Raw genomic sequence first — 18831 nt, 5'->3', positions numbered from 1 at the left:
GGACACGCCTGCATCCTTCAGCCCTGTCAGGTACCACCAGCCCGACATCCCGCCTCGGTTCTGAACTGTCGCCTGCAGGCACACGGCAGAGCCTGGCCTGGGCTCGCTCAGTAACAAGAGGCTCGCTCTGCATGCAGGTATGCGGTGGATGCCATGCAAGCCTTGCTCCAATGTGCTGGCTACAGGGACCAGACCACGTTCATCCACAAGCAGGGTGGCTGGGGCATGCTCGTGAACGCCGACATGCACCATGAAGGCGTCTTGGTGCTTGCCCGGTGAGTGTCTTGTCCCTGGGGCTGCTGCCCAGAACTGACCGCAGTAGCATCTCCCGTCCCTGGGCCCAGGACACGGCCACATCGCCTTCCCCGCTGGGTGAGACGCGGCTCCCAATCGCCTGCGTGGAAGAGGCCACAGCCTCTGTGCCGTTGGCTGAGGGGTCAGTCGGCTACTTCTCCACCCTGCGCTGCCTGGCGTAAACCGCTTCCTGCGTAGCTCTGGCAGGCGTGGCTGGGCAAAGACAGCCTCCGTCATGTCTGTCTGCAGCGTTGGTGTAGCCCTGTCAGGCCCAGCACATGAGAGAGACAAGGTGGGGGAGGGAATGTCTTTGGCTGGCCCAGCATCTGTGTGTGAGAGAGAGACGCTAACACAGAAAGCTCTAACACTTGTCTTAGACCAATCTAAGATATTCCCTAACCCACCTTCTGTCTCTCATCACCCAATATCTGGGCACATGAGAAAGGCCACCGAGCCCACCGACGCCCTTCTTTATCTGCAGTTCTCTTGCAGCCTATCACGGAGTCCCCGGGCAATGCTCTGGAACTGCTCCCCACAAAGCCAGTCAGGACTTTGGGGAGCCTCCTCTCCCTCGGAGCAGACTGTCTTCAGGGCAAGAAGCTCACACGGCTTCACCTTCCTGGGTCTCTCCTTGGAGCATTCAGCATATGCCCCTCCGTGCGCTTCCCACAGCGAGTCCCCCCAGGTGGGGTCCTGAGGAAGCCAGAGGATCCTGCACGCACCCCCACTTCGCAGTCAGACGTGACTCTTAGCCAGCCAGTAAAACAGAGGTTTATTCGATGACAGGAACACAGTCTAAAACAGAGCTTGTAGGTACAGCAAACGGGACCCCTCAGCCGGGTCCATTCTGGGGCCCAGCGAGGCAGACAACTCCGTCCGCACTCACTTCCCGTCCCCAGCCAGCTCCCAACTGAAACCCCCCTCCAGCCCCTCCTTTCTGGCCTTTGTCTCTTTCCTGGGCCAGGAGGTCACCTGATCTTTGTTCACCTTTAGCTATCCCCTTGCAAGGGGGGAAGGGCCCTGGCCATTTGTTGCTAGGAGACAGATTGTCAGCCATTTATGCACACTGGAGACTTAAGAAATGCATAGGGGAAACTGAGGCAACCACACAGTATTCAGAGGAGACATTAAGCACGTCCCTCCCACTTGGTCACACAGCCCAGCGCTGCGTGCTCGGAGCTGGCCTCGTGGAAGGGCTCCCTGTAGAGTGATTAAGGGTCTGGGTCTCTAGCAGTTAGGCTGCTGGGCATTTTAAGCCAGCAGGAACTAGTCCATGCCAGCTGCACGTGACTAGTCACCCGGGATCCCCTGTCCTGTGGCACTGGTCTGGTTAGATTTGTAAATGGAGAACCAGTCCTTGCCCACCTCAATGATGTGGTGTTTGTGTTTCCCATGCCAGGGCCATGGTTTCGGTCAGTTTCCAGGAGCGTTGCTGGATTTTCCAGGAGCTGATGGCCATCCTCAACTGCAGGGATGATAGGCGGTACATCCCGGCCATGGCGTTCTTCATTCAGGTGAGCCTCACTGGCGGGTGAGGGTCGTGAGAACAGCCCTAGCCCAGCGGTGACTGTGGCATGGGACTGACCTATGGCCAGGGGCGGCAGGTTTGTAGAAATTTTGGTGGTGACCAGCAGAGCCCGCCCCTCCAAACTGCCTCCCACCTGTCTAAGTCTCTGGGAGGGAGTTTGGGCGGGGGGAGGAGGTCTGGGGTACAGGCACTGGGCTGGGGTAGGGGATTGGGGTGCAGGAGGGGTGAGAGGTTGGGCCCTGGGAGGGAGTTTGGGTGGGGGAAGGGGCCTGCGGTGCAGGCTCTGGGATGGAGTTTGGGTGCTGGGTGCAGGCTCCAGGCTGGGGCAGAAGGTGGGGGTGCAGGAAGGGGTGAGGGGTGCAGGCTCTGGGAGGAGTTTGGGGGCAGGAGGGGGTGTGGAGGGAGGGGGTTCAGGCTCTGGGAGGGAGTTTGGGGGCCGGAGTGGGGTGTGGGAAAGGGGTGGGGGTGCAGGCTCTGGGAGGAGTTTGGGGGCAGGAGGGGGTGTGGCGGGAGGGGGTACAGGCTCTGGGAGGAGTTTGGGGGCCGGAGTGGGGTGTGGGAAAGGGGTGGGGGTGCAGGCTCTGGGAGGAGTTGGGAGGGTGCGGCGCTTACCTGGGGCTCCTAGGCAGGGCGGGCCTGGGGGCCTCCGTGTGCTGCTACCCCCAGGCACTGCCCGCGCAGCTTCCTACTGGCTGCAGGGGCGCTTGGGGTGGGTGTGACGCAGTAGGGAGCGGGGTGGATTGACCTGGGTATGTCGGTTAGTTTTACTGGACTGTCTGCATGGGGGATGGGAGAGCAGGGGATGACTTTAGGTGAGGGACAGTACCTGAGCCTGTTAACCTGAGCCAGGAAGGGGGGTGGGGCAAGTTGACACCTTTGCCCTGGAAACTGGACAAAGGGAGAGGGGGAGAGAAGGAGGAGGAGAGAGCCTGCAGGAGGGGTTTTGGTTTCAGTTTTGGGCTGGGTGGGAAGAGGCAGGGAACCCCAAGTCTGGGGTCTAAGATCCTTGCCCCCCAGAGGGACCTGGCTAAAGGGGTCCTGGTTGTACTTACAAGCCCTGCTTGGGACTGTGTTCCTGTCATCTAATAAACCTTCTGTTTTACTGGCTGGTGAGAGTCACGGTGAATCACAGGAAGTGGGGGGTGCGGGGCCCTGACTCCCCCACACTCCGTGACAGTGGGACACAGACCCACCCCACTCAGGGGCCGCAGGGAGGGGCCGGCAGCCATGTGGAGCAAGCAGGCAGGAAGCCGCTCAGCTCCGCTGCACTGCGGGTGGTGAGTGGGGGCCCCGGGCTCTTTTAAATGGCCCGGGAGACGTGGGGGCAGAAGGCGGGGCCGAGGCCCATGGTGCCCAGGCACCGAGGGCCCATAGAACTCGCCGCCCATGCCTATGGCCAGGAGAGGAGTAGGTGGCTCTGGGGGTGGGTGGGTGACCAGGGGCAGGGAAAGCTCCTAAAGCCCTATGGGTGGAGTCACTGACTCTGGACATTGTTACCGGCCCCAGCTGGTGTTGCGGGGCTGGAGCAAAGCCCAGGGTCGGGTGTCTCTTGTTCCCCAAGGCTCAGCTCCATAGAATGGTCCCTTGTGTGACCTCGGCCCTGAAGCCCCCTCTGACGTCCGTATGCCATGCGCAGGCCGGGCCCATCCACGGCCAATTCACCTGCCCCCCGTAGACCGGGCGGCCCTTTGGAACACAAGGCTGCAGCCCCCTCCCTCCCTGCTCCGCATGCAGCTGAGCCTTAGTGAGGGAGCAGGGTAGGCCTTGATCTCGGCTGGAGCCTCGAGGGCCCGTTGCGCTAGCAGCGTTTCAGTGGGGCACACACAGTGACCAATCGCGGTGCCCGGTGTACAGCGCATGCTGTGCCCGTGGCAGGTGGAGCTAAGGGCCCCTTGGCAGAGATGAGTCGTGAGGGTCCAGCCCCGTTCTCTAGCTTGTTTCGCTGTTGATGTGTTAGCTCCTCCAGTGCCCTGACCTTGGCAATAAGCAGGAAGACGCCATCCTGGACCAGTTGAGTGGGCAGCTGAGAGACCCCAACACTGTGGTGCGCTGGCTGGCGCTCAAAGGCCTCCTGAACCTGTCCCTGTGCCCAGAGAAGGTGAGAGGGGAGGAGGGCTGGGGGATAAACCCAGAACCGCAGGGAGCTGCTGCAGGGCTGGGGTCATTGAAACCTTCCATGGGGACATGGCCCTGGCCTCGAGTCAGGAGCCCTGGCTTCTATTCCTGGCTCTGTCACTGACCTGCTTGGTGACCTTGGGCAAGTCTCCAAGCCTGGCTCCTGCGGGGTGTGTCTCTGGGTGTGTGCAGTACCTGGCACTGCCGGGCCTGATTGTGTCTGGGGTCTCTGTGATCCAAAGAACCCTAGCACTAGATTAGCAGCAGAGCTGTGGACTCTAGACCCCAGGGAATGCTGGTGACACCAGTGATCAGGGACGCCCAGACAGAGCCATTTCGCTTCAATTAGGAACCATTTTTTCCTACAAATCCCCTTTTAAAGCCTCATAGGTTTTAACTGTTGATGTCACAGCTCTGTCCCGCAGCACTTGCTCCTCTGAAGAGCTCTACAGGGGCCTTTTGCTGCTAAGATCTCATAACAAGTTTGATACACACAGTATAGTGAAGGCAGAGAAAACCCTTGGGGCTTAAATACACAGATCTGGCAGCCTGGTAAAGAGGAGACAATCTGAAGGCAACTCTCACTAATGATAATTTACTTACCTTGAGAATAGCGGGTCAGTCCGGTTTATTAAACCCGGACTACGATTCTATCAGACATGGAGAGGGCGTGACTGTAATTCTTTGTCATACACCATTCCCATCGTTCCATGCGCCTCAGCCTGGTTTCCACTTGCTTGTGGTTCATTTTTTCTTCCGGAACCGGTTAGCCTGTATTTGACACATTTTTTTCCCTGATGCCGGTTGAGATTTTCATAGATTCATAGATTCTAGGACTGGAAGAGACCTCGAGAGGTCATCGAGTCCAGTTCCCTGCCCTCATGGCAGGACCAAATATTGCCTAGACCATCCTTGATAGACAGTTATCTAACCTACTCTTAAATACCTCCAGAGATGGAGATTCCACAACCTCCCTAGGCAATTTATTCCAGTGTTTAACCACCCTAACAGTTAGGAATTTTTTCCTAATGTCCAACCTAAACCTCCCTTGCTGCAGTTTAAGCCCATTGCTTCTTGTTCTATCCTTAGAGACTAAGGTGAACAAGTTTTCTCCCTCCTCCTTATGACACCCTTTTAGATACCTGAAAACTGCTATCATGTCCCCTCTCAGTCTTCTCTTTTTCAAACTAAACAAACACAATTCTTTCAGCCTTCCTTCATAGGTCATGTTCTCAAGCTCTTCTCTGGACCCTCTCCAAAAATGTTTGGTGGGGCTGTCTTTGAAAGGTTCAAAAACCAAATACAGAAATGATTGAATCTGGCTTTTAGTAACAGACCAACCCTAGAACTCGTGTGCAAAATTGGCTCCCTCCTCTAGGCTGGGCTGTAAGGACAGGGACTCGGGAGAACCCAGGTTCGGTTCCTGGCTCTTCCAGACTCCCTGGGTGACCATGGGCGAGTCACGTAGCCTCTCTGTGCCTGAGTTCCATGTCTGTACAATGGGGATAGAAATCCTTCCTTTGTGTGCCTAGCCTGTAAGCTCTAGGGCAGGGGACGTCTCTTACTGTGCCTGGAAATCCCCCAGCACAAGCCCTGATTGCAGATAGGCCCTCGAGGTGCTATTTGAACCCCTATAACAATAATAGACGATTTATTTGGGGTCAATGTGTTGTGCAGAGAACTTTCCACAGATGATACCCGCTAATAAATACCATCCCCTGAGATCTGGGGTACAAGGAAGCAGCTGCTTATGTTTCAGGTAGCCGGCCCTGCTGCCCGTGATCCTAGCTGGCTGTGCAAAGGCTTTGAGGTTCTAACATGTCACCTGGAGGCAGGGGCGCTGGAAGACTTTTTATAGTGGAGGTGCTGCACCCCACCTTACCCCTGCCCACACCCCCTGCCACCCCTAGAGCTGGGCTCAGGAGCAGGGCCATGGCTCCAGGAGCCGGGGGCGGGGGAGGTGGATGGAGCAAGGGAACCGAGGCTGGGGCCACAGATGGGGGTTGGCGCAGGGCTGACAGCTGGGACCCTGTGAGCGGGGCCAGGAGCAGAGCCCCGTGTAAAACCTGGGAGTGCTGCAGCACCCCCTTAGTTCCCATGCCTCTGTCTGCAGGGGAGGTGGACGTTGTTTTGGAAATGGCTTGTGGGTCACTGGAGGGTGTTTTGTAAAGCAGCTCCTCATTTCACGCAGGTGGGGAAACTCCAGCGTCTGCTGCCAGAGGTCCTGGAGCAACTACAGGAGGTAGACAGGGACATCATCGCCGAGGCCATCACCGTTCTGAAAAACATCCTTGCCGGCATGGACAGGCAGAGCGCCAGCCGCGCGGCTGTGCAAGTGGCTGAGAAACTCCTGCCTTTCATTGATGATGTAAGGCCTGGTGGCCCATGGGAGACCGTTCAAACTGCGGACCTGTGAATGGGGACTGGCGGGTGGGCTAGCAGGGCCTGTGTATGGTCCTAGCCAGAAAAAGGATTGTTGTAAATGACGTGAGCCCATTCCCACCTTCCTCTGCTACCTCACTCTCCATCAGAGCGTATGGCAGAAAGGATGGGAACCCTTGTGTCCTGCAGGCCTGCTGACAAGGATCAGGGCAGCCTGGGGACAAGGCTCCCCTTGTGGAAGGACATGCATTCCTGAGTCTGCATGCAGTGAGGGGGCCTCTGCAGCACAGGGTGCTGCAATGCTCTTGCTGGCTTCCAGGGTGACAAGTGATGGTACCCTGGTGAAAATCCTGCCCCTCCTCTCCCTGGCCAGGAATCCCACAGCTGGCCTGGGAGCTCCATAAGGAAACGACTCCGTTTGTAGGTTCTGCAGCTACCACCCTTTCCTCTCCCCTTTGTTCTCATGGCAGCGCAGCGTCAAAGGAGGGCCTAGTTCTCCCCAGGTCTTTCATAACCACAAACTAGCCCCCGCCGGCACGTTCACCAGACTGATGTCCAGTCCCCCACTGGATGATGAGATCCAGCAAGTGGGCAGGAGAAAGGGGCCCATCCATTACTGCCTTCTAGGGGTAACCCCCAGTGGGGGCTCCTGGAGCGTCCACCCACCTCCCCAGCTTTCACAACACTAAATACTACCCTCAGCCCTGCCGAACTCTGCTGGGACCCTGCCGCTCTTTATTTAGTAGTGGCACAGGCCCGGCTCAAGCTGTTCCCAGGGTCTCCTGGACCCCAGCTGCAGGATCTCGCCCTGGGGCGAGCCCTTTAAACCAAACCTCTCTCGGGCCCGGGGGGAACAGAACAGGTTCTTTATGGGGGGGGTGTTAAATCCAAATAGCGTTAATGAACACAACGCCCATCACCAGGGAAAGGCAAATAGGCCTCAACAACTGGAGGGAAGACCAGCGAGGTGCCAATTCAACATCTGCCTATGCCCACTGCAGTGCAGCTCTGATGCCCCCAGACCGCTCCCATAAGTTTTGTGCAGAGCCTGCCCGGCTGCTCTGAGCTGACACCGGGGGCAGGAGCAGCTGGCTAGTAAGATTAACATGGGATGGAGTCTAGCAAACAAGCCAGGCTACCTGTGTAATGGCATGTTACCCTGTATGATACTGTTCGACTACTAGGTGACGCTCTGTAAAATACCTTATTTAAATGAACCTCAGCTGTATCCAGCAGAGCATTAACGGTTCTTATGATGAACCCATCTGCAGTGCTCAACTTGTGCCAGGGCTTGCCAGGGCTTAGCCCTGGCATCTCTGGGCTTGCTGCATCAGTTATGATTGTAAAAAAATTGCTTGAGCCCCAGCACCTCTTTCATTACAAATTAAGCACTGTCCATCTGGTGTGTGTAAACAAGCTCTGTAGGCAGTACATATCTGGTACAGAACATGATATGGTGTCAGGAGTAAACTAAGAACAGAAACCAAAGGAAAACAGCAACACAGGTTGCAGACGGAAGGAACAGCAACGAAGTTTGCAGGACCTCATCAACATGTCCCACTCTGATTCCCCAGAGAACGTCACCTTTCATAACCCTTCACAATGGACAGACTGGAAACAATGTTTGGCACTATTTTGCATTGCAAACAAGCTGCACAAAGGAACTGGGGATATACAGGTATTGACTTTAATTTAGGCTATGGAGAAGCACGCAGAGCATATCTTTACCTCCTTTGACTTTACTGAAGACCATCACAAAGACAACTATGCAAGGGTTGTGGTTAGGATTGATGCACACTTTATAACCAAGGGAAATGTGGTTTATTAAAGAGCATGTTTTCAGCAAAGAATTCAAGAACCAGGGGAAAATGTTGAAAGTTTTAGAAGACCTCTGCATCCCCTGGCTGAAAACTGTGATTTGGGGAATGTAAAACATGAAAATTTCAGAAACAGGCTGGTTATTGGGTTAAAAGATAAAAACCTTTCATAGAGACAAGCCAGGTGAGGTCTAAATGATATTCCCTCACCTACCTCTAATATCCTGGGACTGTCACAGCTATAACAACACTGCTAAAAACCTTTCACAGTAGCTACCGCCGAAGAGAGATTTAACTCTACCCACAGCTATACAGCTAGCAAGAGTCAGAATTAGTCAAACAACAGGCAAAAGCAAATTGAAAAACCTGCAACTAGCTTAAAAGCTACAAACAGACACTTAAGTGTTAAAAGTCTTTCTCATAAAATCCCTGAGGTAAGGAGAGAGAATTCGCAGGCTAAGAGGGACAAATGCCAGTCTACATGCACAAGGTGTGGAAAAGTCATATCCCAAGGGATGATACATGTCCAGCCAGAGGCGCATGCTGTAATAAATGCCTGAAATATGGACATTTTGCAGCTGTTCGTTGCACTGAAGCAGTCAGGGAGTTGACTCATATTGCAGACAATCAAGACCCATTGATTCTGGGATCTATCACTTGTGATGACATGGCGCCCGCCTGGAAAGTGACATTGAATATTCAAAGCAAGACTATTGACTTTAAAGTTGACTCGAGAGCTGATGTCACACAGCTCTGACCCTCCCTGAAGGGATTTTGAACTGCATGGGCACCGAAGCAATTTACAAAGACAAAAGCTTTGCGTTCCGTGTGTATGAGATCAAAGACCAACAACCTTCTCAGCTGCAGTGTAGCAGCCATGATGGGCCTAGTGAGAAAGATGGAAGAACTTGAGGATCTGATGCTATTGGGCTTTTGAAAGGTGATCTAGTCCAAATCAACTTAAGAGGCAATGCTGAACCAGTGAACAACCACCTCTACAAGAGAGAGAACTGGGAAAGACTAGCTGCAGATTTTTGTGAATTCAGAGGACATCATTGCCAGGTCATTGTGGACTACTTTTCCAGCTATATAGAAATAATGTACTTGAAAGACATAACATGTTGCAGTGTTATTGAGAAACTGAAGTGTACGTTTGCTCATTTCTGTATCCAGAACAACTAGTGATGGACAATGTCCCACAATTCACTGCAGCAGAATTTAAGTCAGTCTGAATGAAATATGATTTTGCTCATATCACTGGCAGCCCAAATTACTCACAAGCGAATGGAGAGGCTGAGAGAGCTGCGCAGACAGCCAAAAACATCTGACAGCAGGAAGATCCATTCCTTGCTCCTCTGAATTACAGATCAACACCAACAGCAGCTCCTGCATCTAGTCTAGCACAACTCCTCATGGAAAGACAACTCAGAACTACTGTTCCAAGAACCTACTACGAAGTGGCCAGACAGGAAGAGCGCAGCCAAATCAGATAAACAGGCTAAAAGAATCATAGAATCATAGAATATCAGGGTTGGAAGGGACCTCAGGAGGTCATCTAGTCCAACCCTCTGCTCAAAGCAGGACCAATTCCCAACTAAATCATCCCAGCCAGGGCTTTGTCAACCCGGGCCTTAAAAACCTCCAAGGAAGGAGATTCCACCACATCCCTAGGTAAAGCATTCCAGTGCTTCACCACCCTCCTAGTGAAATAGTGTTTCCTAATATCCAACCTAGACCTCCCCCACTGCAACTTGAGACCATTGCTCCTTGTTCTGTCAACTGCCACCACTGAGAACAGCCGAGCTCCATCCTCTTTGGAACCCCCCTTCAGGTAGTTGAAAGCAGCTATCAAATCCCCCCCCCCTCATTCTTCTCTTCTGGAGAATAAACAATCCCAGTTCCCTCAGCCTCTCCTCATAAGTCATGTGCTCCAGACCCCTAATCATTTTTGTTGCCCTCCGCTGGACTCTTTCCAATATTTCCACATCCTTCTTGTAGTGTGGGGCCCAAAACTGGACACAGTACTCCAGATGAGGCCTCACCAATGTCGCATAAAGGGGAACGATCACATCCCTTGATCTGCTGGCAATGCCCCTACTTATACAACCCAAAATGCCATTAGCCTTCTTGGCAACAAGAGCACACTGTTGACTCATATCCAGCTTCTCGTCCACTGTGACCCCTAGGTCCTTTTCTGCAGAACTGCTACCTAGCCATTCGGTCCCTAGTCTGTAGCAGTGCATAGGATTCTTCCATCCTAAGTGCAGGACTCTGCACTTGTCCTTGTTGAACCTCATCAGGTTTCTTTTGGCCCAATCCTCAAATCTGTCTAGGTCCCTCTGTATCTGATCCCTACCCTCCAGCGTATCTACCACGCCTCCCAGTTTAGTGTCATCTGCAAACTTGCTGAGAGTGCAGTCCACACCATCCTCCAGATCATTAATAAAGATATTAAACAAAACTGGCCCCAGGACCGACCCTTAGGGCACTCCGCTTGAAACCGGCTGCCAACTAGACATGGAACCATTGATCACTATCCCTTGAGCCCGACGATCTAGCCAGCTTTCTATCCACCTTACAGTCCGTTCATCCAGCCCATACTTCTTTAACTTGGCGGCAAGAATACTGTGGGAGACTGTATCAAAAGCTTTGCTAAAGTCAAGGAATAACACATCCACTGCTTTCCCCTCATCCACAGAGCCAGTTATCTCCTCATAGAAGGCAATTAGGTTAGTCAGGCACGACTTCCCCTTGGTGAATCCATGCTGACTGTTCCTGATCACTTTCCTCTCCTCTAAGTGTTTCATAATTGATTCCTTGAGGACCTGCTCCATGATTTTTCCAGGGACTGAGGTGAGGTGAACTTATGAACACTTTTACAACAGATGTCACGCAGAGAACTGCCTTGTCTAGAACCTGGTGCCCGGAGGTGACATGTAACTGCTGATTGGGGTCACCGTTTAAAGGTTCAGCCACTCCCAGAACAGCTCAAGTCACCCCGTCCCCAGGCTGCCCCCTCAGCCTCACCTCCCAGAAAGCAGTGGCCCCTCCCTACAGCATCCAGCTATTGCTCCTGGTTCTCCCTGCTTGGCACAGCTCGCCCAGCCTCCCTGGTCACTGGACTGGTTCAGCTCTGCCAGCAGCCATGCAGGGCGGGGGCCCAGCAGCACCATGTGACCAAGCGGGGCTGGCTCTGAGTTAACAAGAAACCCATGCACAGGAGTGGGGCAACCCTCAGCCCACTCCGAGCCCCTGGAGGCTGGGTGGCTTCCAGTCATGGCTTCCAAGGCCCCCTATCTGGGAACTCCTGCACATTTACCACTCCTTGGCCCTGGGTTAAATCCACCCCAGGTCCCTGTGCGTGGCTTGAACAAACACCAGTGTAGGAATTTGCCCCCCACGCTTGGCCCCCTTGGCCTGGCTAGAGGGCCGCTGTGGGTCAAGAGCAGTGTGAGCTGGGCCCGCAAAGCGGGAGGACAAACTATACCCCCTCCTTCGCTCTTTGAATCTTTCCTCATCACTCCCTCTCTGCCGCCCCTGTCCTGGCGCTGCTCTGCCCTGAGCATTCCCCCTTGGCTGACACAGGTGTGTGCTGATGTCAGTGTGCCCAGAGCTGGCTGTGAGAGCCCAGGGGCAGTCTCACCCCACCTTACTGCTCTCCCTGGCCAAGAAATTACCAGGCCAGCCCCTCAACTGGTGGAAATCTGCATCTCGATTGCCTTCAATGGCGCTATGCCCATGAGACTCTGGCCCCAGCTGTGGCTGTATGGCTGGGGGGTGAGTTACCAATACCCCCTGCAGGGCAGACATCTCTGGCACAGTGAGCGCTCGCCCCGCTGGGTGAGAATGACTGTCACAGCGTCTCCTCCCCACGTCGTCTCTTGCAGGTGACCAGCAGGCTCCGGGTGCTCTCCATCACCCTCTTTAAACACCTGCTGGAGCTTGTAAGGGGGCTCGACAGGAGGCGGATGAAGGCGCATGTGCTCCAGAGCCTGGTCCCGCTGCTCCTCCTTGTGCATGATGAGCGTCCCAACGTGTCCCAGGTGAGGCCACGAGCTGGAGCCTGCAGCGGATACCGTTACAGAGTGACCAGTAATTTGTTTTGAGGGGGCAGCATGTGACACCCCCTCTTTAAAGGGTCTCGCTGACAGAGGGCAGGTGCTCAGTGCTGTGACAGTCAGGCGCTCAAAATCACTTGAACGTTGAGTGCAGTAGCGCCATGACCATGGCGCCCCACCCAACTGCTGAGTCTTCCCTGCATCCTCTGAGCCCAACACTCCCCCCCTGCAGCCAGGCTGAGAGATTGGGTGTGGGGAGGGGTCGCCTCACCACTCCTACAGCCACTGGCCTCCGCACATTCCCTGGCTGTGCTGGTGGGAAGAGCACAACCCTGGCCATGGCCCCTACCAGGAGCAGAGCTACCCAGTCTCCAGATGGTGCGCAGGACCCAGTGTGCCCTTGGCCAAGCGGCCCGGACAGCCCGTACTAGACATGAGATGCCCAAGCCGCCCCCCCACTCCCCGCCCCAGGTGTCTCTGCACATGCTAGCGCTCATGGCCACCATCACTTGGGAGCCAAATGCCACCAGCACTAATGAATTCTCCCTCCTACCCACCATGAGGAGGGGAACTGAGGCACAGCATGAGGCCTAGCGCCTCAAAAGTATTGATCACCCATAGGCATTAGGCACCTAAATCCCTTTGCAGCCCTGGGCCTAAGCAACTTGCCTGAGTTCCTGCAGGGAGAGCTGGGAATTGAGTCAGGTCTCCAGCTATTGCCTTAGCCACACCACCGCCCTTCCGTAAGCAACCTGGGGCCGGGAAGCGTTCAGCATGCATGGTCTCCCCGCCTCCGGGTAACGAGGCTAGTGGCTTCCAGCTCCTGTAACCGTGGCCGGCTCGCCCTGGCCCCACTTGTTTTGCAGGTGTGTTGGGACACCCTCAGCAGTGCGGCAGAATTCCTGAAGTGGCACCAGCTTGGTGGCTTCATCCAGCGCAAGGATATCTGGCAAAGCTGTGACTGCCTGGTGAGGGAGCCCTCAGGTCATTCACTGCGCAGCCCTCGTGGTAGGAGCGGGGGAATCGGTGGATAGGGCACCCCCCATTGCCCGGCTCTGTGCCCACACTGAGCCCCAGCCCTGGGACCACTCCTGGCCCTGGGTGTAGTCCCTCTGCGTGATCCCCCCGGCACAGGAAAGAGGGGTGAAAACAGGACGTGCGCTCCACACACCTGGAACCCGGCCTGCGGGACGGAAAGGCCTTTAATAACCTTGTGCTCCCTTGTTCTGGTCCTAGCTGACGCGCTACAAGGGGAGAGCCAACAACTTTCTGTGCCAGACCATGGCCTTTCTGGAGAACCCACAGACTCCACTTAGACAAGCGGCCATCAGGTTCATAGGTAACCACAGAGCAGGGGTCCCTTTAACAGGGGGGCTGGATCCGGTCCCAGGCTCTCCTCAGTCCCTGCCAGCAGCGAGAAGTAACCCTTGGGCTCCTGATTGTCCAATGCAGGATCAAGGGTGTCAGAAGTCCGCAGGAGCAAGCTCACCCCAAACTGCCCTGATGGGCTGATGGGCCCCCTCTAACCCCACTGCTCCCCATGCAGTCCCCATTCCCCCCCCCCATACCCCACCATGGGCTCTTGGTAGTGAACCCTCAAGGTGCTGTGCTCTCCTTTGGCAACCAGCCCTGTAACCATCCCTGGGGACTCACCCTTTCCCCTGGGGACTCGGGAGCACCGTCCTGGCCAGCGAGGGGCGGGGGAAGCGAGGGGTTGCTTGGAGGGTGACATTTGACACCCTCGCTGGGGATGCGGGGATGTGACGAGCTGTTTGTATGTGTAGGGCTCGCTGCCCGGCAGCTGGACCAGAGGAGCCAGGACAAGCTGGATGCCATCTGCAACGGTGGGTGGTACCTGCTTTGAGCACTGAGCGCTAGGGGGATGAACGGCCCAGGGCCGTGGGCTGGGTTCAATCTCCGACGCCAGCAGGATCTCGGGCGAGAGCCACAAAGGGATGCAAAATGTAGATCCCCAAACCCCTGATCAGCTGCCCCCTCACCCTGTCGTGTCTGCTGGTTGGCATGTGCCAGGCACTTAGCCCTGACCTCAGAGCTGCGGCCTGGCAGATCCCCAAACTGGGCCTGAGCTGGCTGGCCTTCAGAGACGATTGCCCCCCCCCCCAAACACAGCCGAGGTGGGGTGCTGCCTCCCCCCTTGCACTCACTAGCCCAGTGTTTAGAGCAGTCACCTCCACGTGGGGTGCCTGGGGTGAAGCCACTGCTCCAAATGAGGCAGAGGTGACGTCCGGTCACCTACCTCCTTGCTGCGTGCCCGGACCCCTGGGCAGCGCAGGGCAGAGCAGCATCTCCACATTTGTTGGCGAATGGTGGAGGGGGGGAGTGATATAGCTCAGGCTTCTCACTCCCAGAGCAGGTTCACAGCTGGGCCTCCCAACCAGAGCTAGAGAATGGCTGAGCTCCCTCCTCGGCATTTCCTGGATGGCAGCAGGGCACCTAAAGTTAGGCATAGCCTAACAATGTCCAAGCCCCCTTTATGACTCTCCCCCTCTCTGGACCTAAGTGCCCATCTGTGCATTGGGGGGAAGGCGGAGGGTAAATACAGGCAGGGATGAGGTGCTCAGATACTGCAGGGATGGGGCAGTCCTAGAAATAGTGAGTAAATGGGGTTCATTGGGACTTCTTGCCTGTGTCTGGAGGCTCCCTCATTTGTGGAGGGCAGCAGGGATGTTTAGTGAAGGTTGCTGGTTGTTCCTGCTAGTCCCCTGCCTCCCGCCTCCCAGCCTGCTGCCTCCTTGTCACAGGCCGAGAGGTACAGCACTGGCTTGGTTTGCTGGGGCTCTCCAGAGCTCTGTGGCTCTGACCTCCATTTCCTTCCTTTCAATCTTAGACCTCAAAGGCTTGCAGCAGGACAGCAACTCCTCGGTCCAAAGCCTGGCTTCTCAGACCATCTTCATCCTGGAGGCGTTCAAGAACCACCCGCCAGCCCACAGCAGCCTATGGACATGCTTTCATAGGATAAGAACAATGTGCACTAAGGAGAGCCCGGTCATTGAAGCTGCCCAGCTGCCCTAGCTCTGGGAAAAGCCAGCCTCCCTTCCCTGGGAGCTTCGTGCCAGACCATGGCTTCTTCCCCATTGGCCGCCTGCTCTGCGCAGCCATGTGAGTAGTTAACTGCTCGATAGCTTTCATCACCATGTACTTTTTGATAGGTTTCCATGCACTGTGTAGCATTTACGTCCCGCCCTCCCTCCCCATTTCCAGTCGTGTATGTTTTTGGTGCCGTCTGCCATTTTGAAAATTTATTTTGTATTATTTTTCTGTGTTTGGCCGGGGGAAGGTTGTGTGCCTGTGTTTTGACATATTTAGAGAAAAAGTATGAATGAGTAGAAAGAGAGACTGTAAGGGATTCACGGCTCCCTCCCCGTCCGTCTGGGCGGGAGACCACGCCCTTTGCTATGATACTTCCGGGTACCTTGGTTCAGGGGAAAAGTAGCTCAGTGTTAATGGTTCTAGCCTGCAGTCAGGCCAAGTAATGGTAGAGAGTCTGTTTGCCCAGGGCCCTCAATCAGGGCAGGGCATCAATCGAGAAGGGGCTGTGGCCTACAGGCAGGCAGGCAGAGCAACAGAAGGTCCATTTGCCTGGCCACTGATCAGGGTGGGGCAGCAAGCAAGTAGGGGGGCTCTGGCCTACAGTCCGGCAGAGCTGTGGCAGTCTAGGGGAGGTTAGCTCTCTGGTGGGAGAGTCAGCACAACCGTCTGGCATCCGGATTCAGGTGGGAGCCAGACCAATGCAGGCCTCCTGACAACCATGTGGGGAGGCTACCACTTCTGACGTTGGGTTGCCGGGGGTAGGGGAACCCAGGCCCTCCCACTCACTTACGTCCCATCCCAGGGCCCTAATAGAAGCGGAGTGGCCTGCCACTGGGTCAGCGGGGAAAATCCAACTGCAACACACTGGCCGGCTTGTAGTCAATGACACAGCTGAATCTGATTTGGCTTCCCTGGGCTCCTTCCTACACGACCATTCTCTGTGTACATGGGTTCCAGGGTTGTTGTTTGCTTTGGACCACGAAAAAGTTCAAGGAGCTGAGATTACAGAAAAGTCCCATAAAATGTAAAAGGGCTTAAAGCCAATGGAGTTCTCTCTCTCCCTTTTTCTCTCTCCACATACACCACATCTATCTATCTACCCCCATACACCCCCACATCTATCTATCTACCCCCATACACCCCCTCTATCTATTTATCTATCCCCATACACATATCTAGCTACATCATCCCCCTCTATCTCTCTAGCTACATACTCCCCCTCTAAATATCCCCATACACCCCATCTATCTATCTATCTACATACTCCCCCTCTATCTATCTATGTATCTATCTATCCGCATACACCCCATCTATCTATCTACATACTCCCCCTCTAGATAGATAGATAGATAGATAGATAGATAGATGGGGTGTATGCGGATAGATACATAGATAGAGGGGGAGTGTGTAGATAGATAGATGGGGTGTATGAGGATAGATAGATAGATAGATAGATAGATAGAGGGGGAGTATGTAGATAGATAGATAGATGGGGTGTATGGGGATAGATAGATAGATAGATAGATAGATAGATAGATAGAGGGGGAGTATGTAGATAGATAGATAGATAGAGGGGGAGTATGTAGATAGATAGATAAATGTGGTATATGGGGATAGATAGATAGATGGGGTGTATGGGGATAGATAGAGGGGGGAAGGAAGAAGTTGGACCGCTGAAGACTTTCGCCGGAGAGGAGATTAAAGATAATCTAGGCATGGCACAATATCTCAATGAATATTTTGCATCGGTGTTTAATGAGGCCAATGAAGGTATTAGGGATACTAGCACCGTGACAGAGGGGCAAACAGAATGGGGGATTACCGTATCCGAGGTAGAAACAAAACTCGAATGCCTTAATGGTGCTAAATCGGGAGGACCGGACGATCTTCATCCGAGAATATTGAAGGAATTGGCGCGGGAAATAGCAGGCCCATTAGCGATAATATTTAATGAATCTGTAAACTCGGGAGTGGTTCCGTTAGACTGGAGAATAGCTAATGTGGTTCCTATTTTCAAGAAAGGGAAAAAAAGTGATCCGGGTAACTACAGGCCTGTTAGTTTAACATCTGTAGTGTGCAAGGTGCTGGAGAAAATTCTGAAAGGGAAAGTAGTTGAGGACCTTGAGGTTAATGGCAAGTGCGATAAATTACAACATGGTTTTACGAAGGGCAGATCGTGCCAAACGAATCTGATCCCCTTCTTCGAGAAAGTAACGGACTTATTAGATAAGGGAAATGCGGTGGACCTAATATACCTGGATTTCAGTAAAGCGTTTGATACTGTACCCCATGAGGAATTATTGATTAAACTGGAAAAGATGGGGATCGATATGAAAATCCAGAGGTGGATAAGGAATTGGTTAATGGGGAGAATGCAGCGGGTGGTATTGAAGGGTGAACTGTCAGGTTGGAGGGAGGTTACCAGTGGAGTTCCTCAGGGTTCGGTTTTGGGACCCATTTTATTTAATCTATTTAGAACTGACCTCGGAACCGATTGCAGGAGTGGATTGATAAAGTTTGCGGACGATACGAAGGTGGGAGGCGTTGCCAATTCGGAGGAGGATAGGGATATGCTGCAGGGAGACTTGAATGAGCTTGTGAATTGGAGTATCAGAAATAGGATGAAATTTAATAGTGAAAAGTGTAAGGTGATGCATTTAGGGATGACTAACAACAATTTTAGTTACAAGCTGGGGACGCATTGGTTAGAAGTAACGGAAGAGGAGAAGGACCTAGGGGTTCTTGTAGACCGGAGGATGACTATGAGTCGACAATGTGACGTGGCGGTGAAAAAAGCCAATGCGGTCTTGGGATGCATTAGGCGAGGCATATCTAGTAGGGATAAGGAGGTGCTGCTTCCGTTGTATAAGGCGCTGGTGAGACCTCATTTGGAGTACTGTGTGCAGTTCTGGTCTCCCATGTTTAAAAAAGATGAACTCAAATTGGAACGGGTGCAGAGAAGGGCCACTAGGATGATCAGAGGAATGGAAAACCTGTCGTATGAAAGGAGACTGGAGGAGCTCGGGTTGTTTAGTCTGACAAAACGAAGGCTGAGGGGGGATATGATTGCTCTCTTTAAATATATCAGAGGGATAAATACAAGGGAGGGAGAGGAATTATTCCAGCTTAGTACTAATGTGGACACGAGAACGAATGGATATAAACTGGCCGTGGGGAAGTTTAGGCTTGAAATTAGACGAAGGTTTCTGACCGTCAGAGGGGTGAAATATTGGAACGGCCTTCCGAGGGAAACGGTGGGGGCGAGGGACCTGTCTGGTTTTAAGATTAAGTTAGATAAGTTTATGGAGGGAATGGTTTAATGATAAAACATATTATCTGAGGAATACCGAGCAATGGTAGGTAAATAGTATAATGGCTAACAAGGGTCAGGCCGGAGACTCTTGCCTACATGCTCGGGGTATTACTGATCGCCATATTTGGGGTTGGGAAGGAATTTTCCTCCAGGGTAGATTGGCTGAGGCTCTGGAGGTTTTTCGCCTTCCTCTGCAGCATGGGGCAGGGATCGCTAGCAGGAGGGTTCTCTGCCAATTGAAGTCACTAAAACACAGGATTTGGGGACTTCATC

The 18831-nt window shown here is 53.8% G+C and overlaps 1 protein-coding gene across 1 annotated transcript; it reads left to right on the top strand.

The window, feature by feature from the left end:
* Positions 1-243: 243 nt before the first annotated feature.
* Positions 244-15512, top strand: LOC128835713 (maestro heat-like repeat-containing protein family member 7). Its single transcript, XM_054025302.1, has 9 exons — positions 244-275; positions 1694-1808; positions 3780-3920; positions 6129-6305; positions 12024-12179; positions 13061-13162; positions 13431-13533; positions 13979-14038; positions 15043-15512. Exons 1-9 carry the CDS (start codon positions 244-246, stop codon positions 15225-15227), a joined length of 1071 nt encoding a protein of 356 aa, XP_053881277.1. The 3' UTR covers positions 15228-15512.
* Positions 15513-18831: the final 3319 nt, after the last annotated feature.

This window comes from Malaclemys terrapin, chromosome 4 (genome assembly GCF_027887155.1).
Source record: "Malaclemys terrapin pileata isolate rMalTer1 chromosome 4, rMalTer1.hap1, whole genome shotgun sequence".
NCBI lineage: Eukaryota > Metazoa > Chordata > Testudines > Emydidae > Malaclemys > Malaclemys terrapin.
The sequence above is the reverse complement of the archived record's forward strand: the minus strand, read 5'-3'. Positions and strand labels throughout refer to the sequence as shown.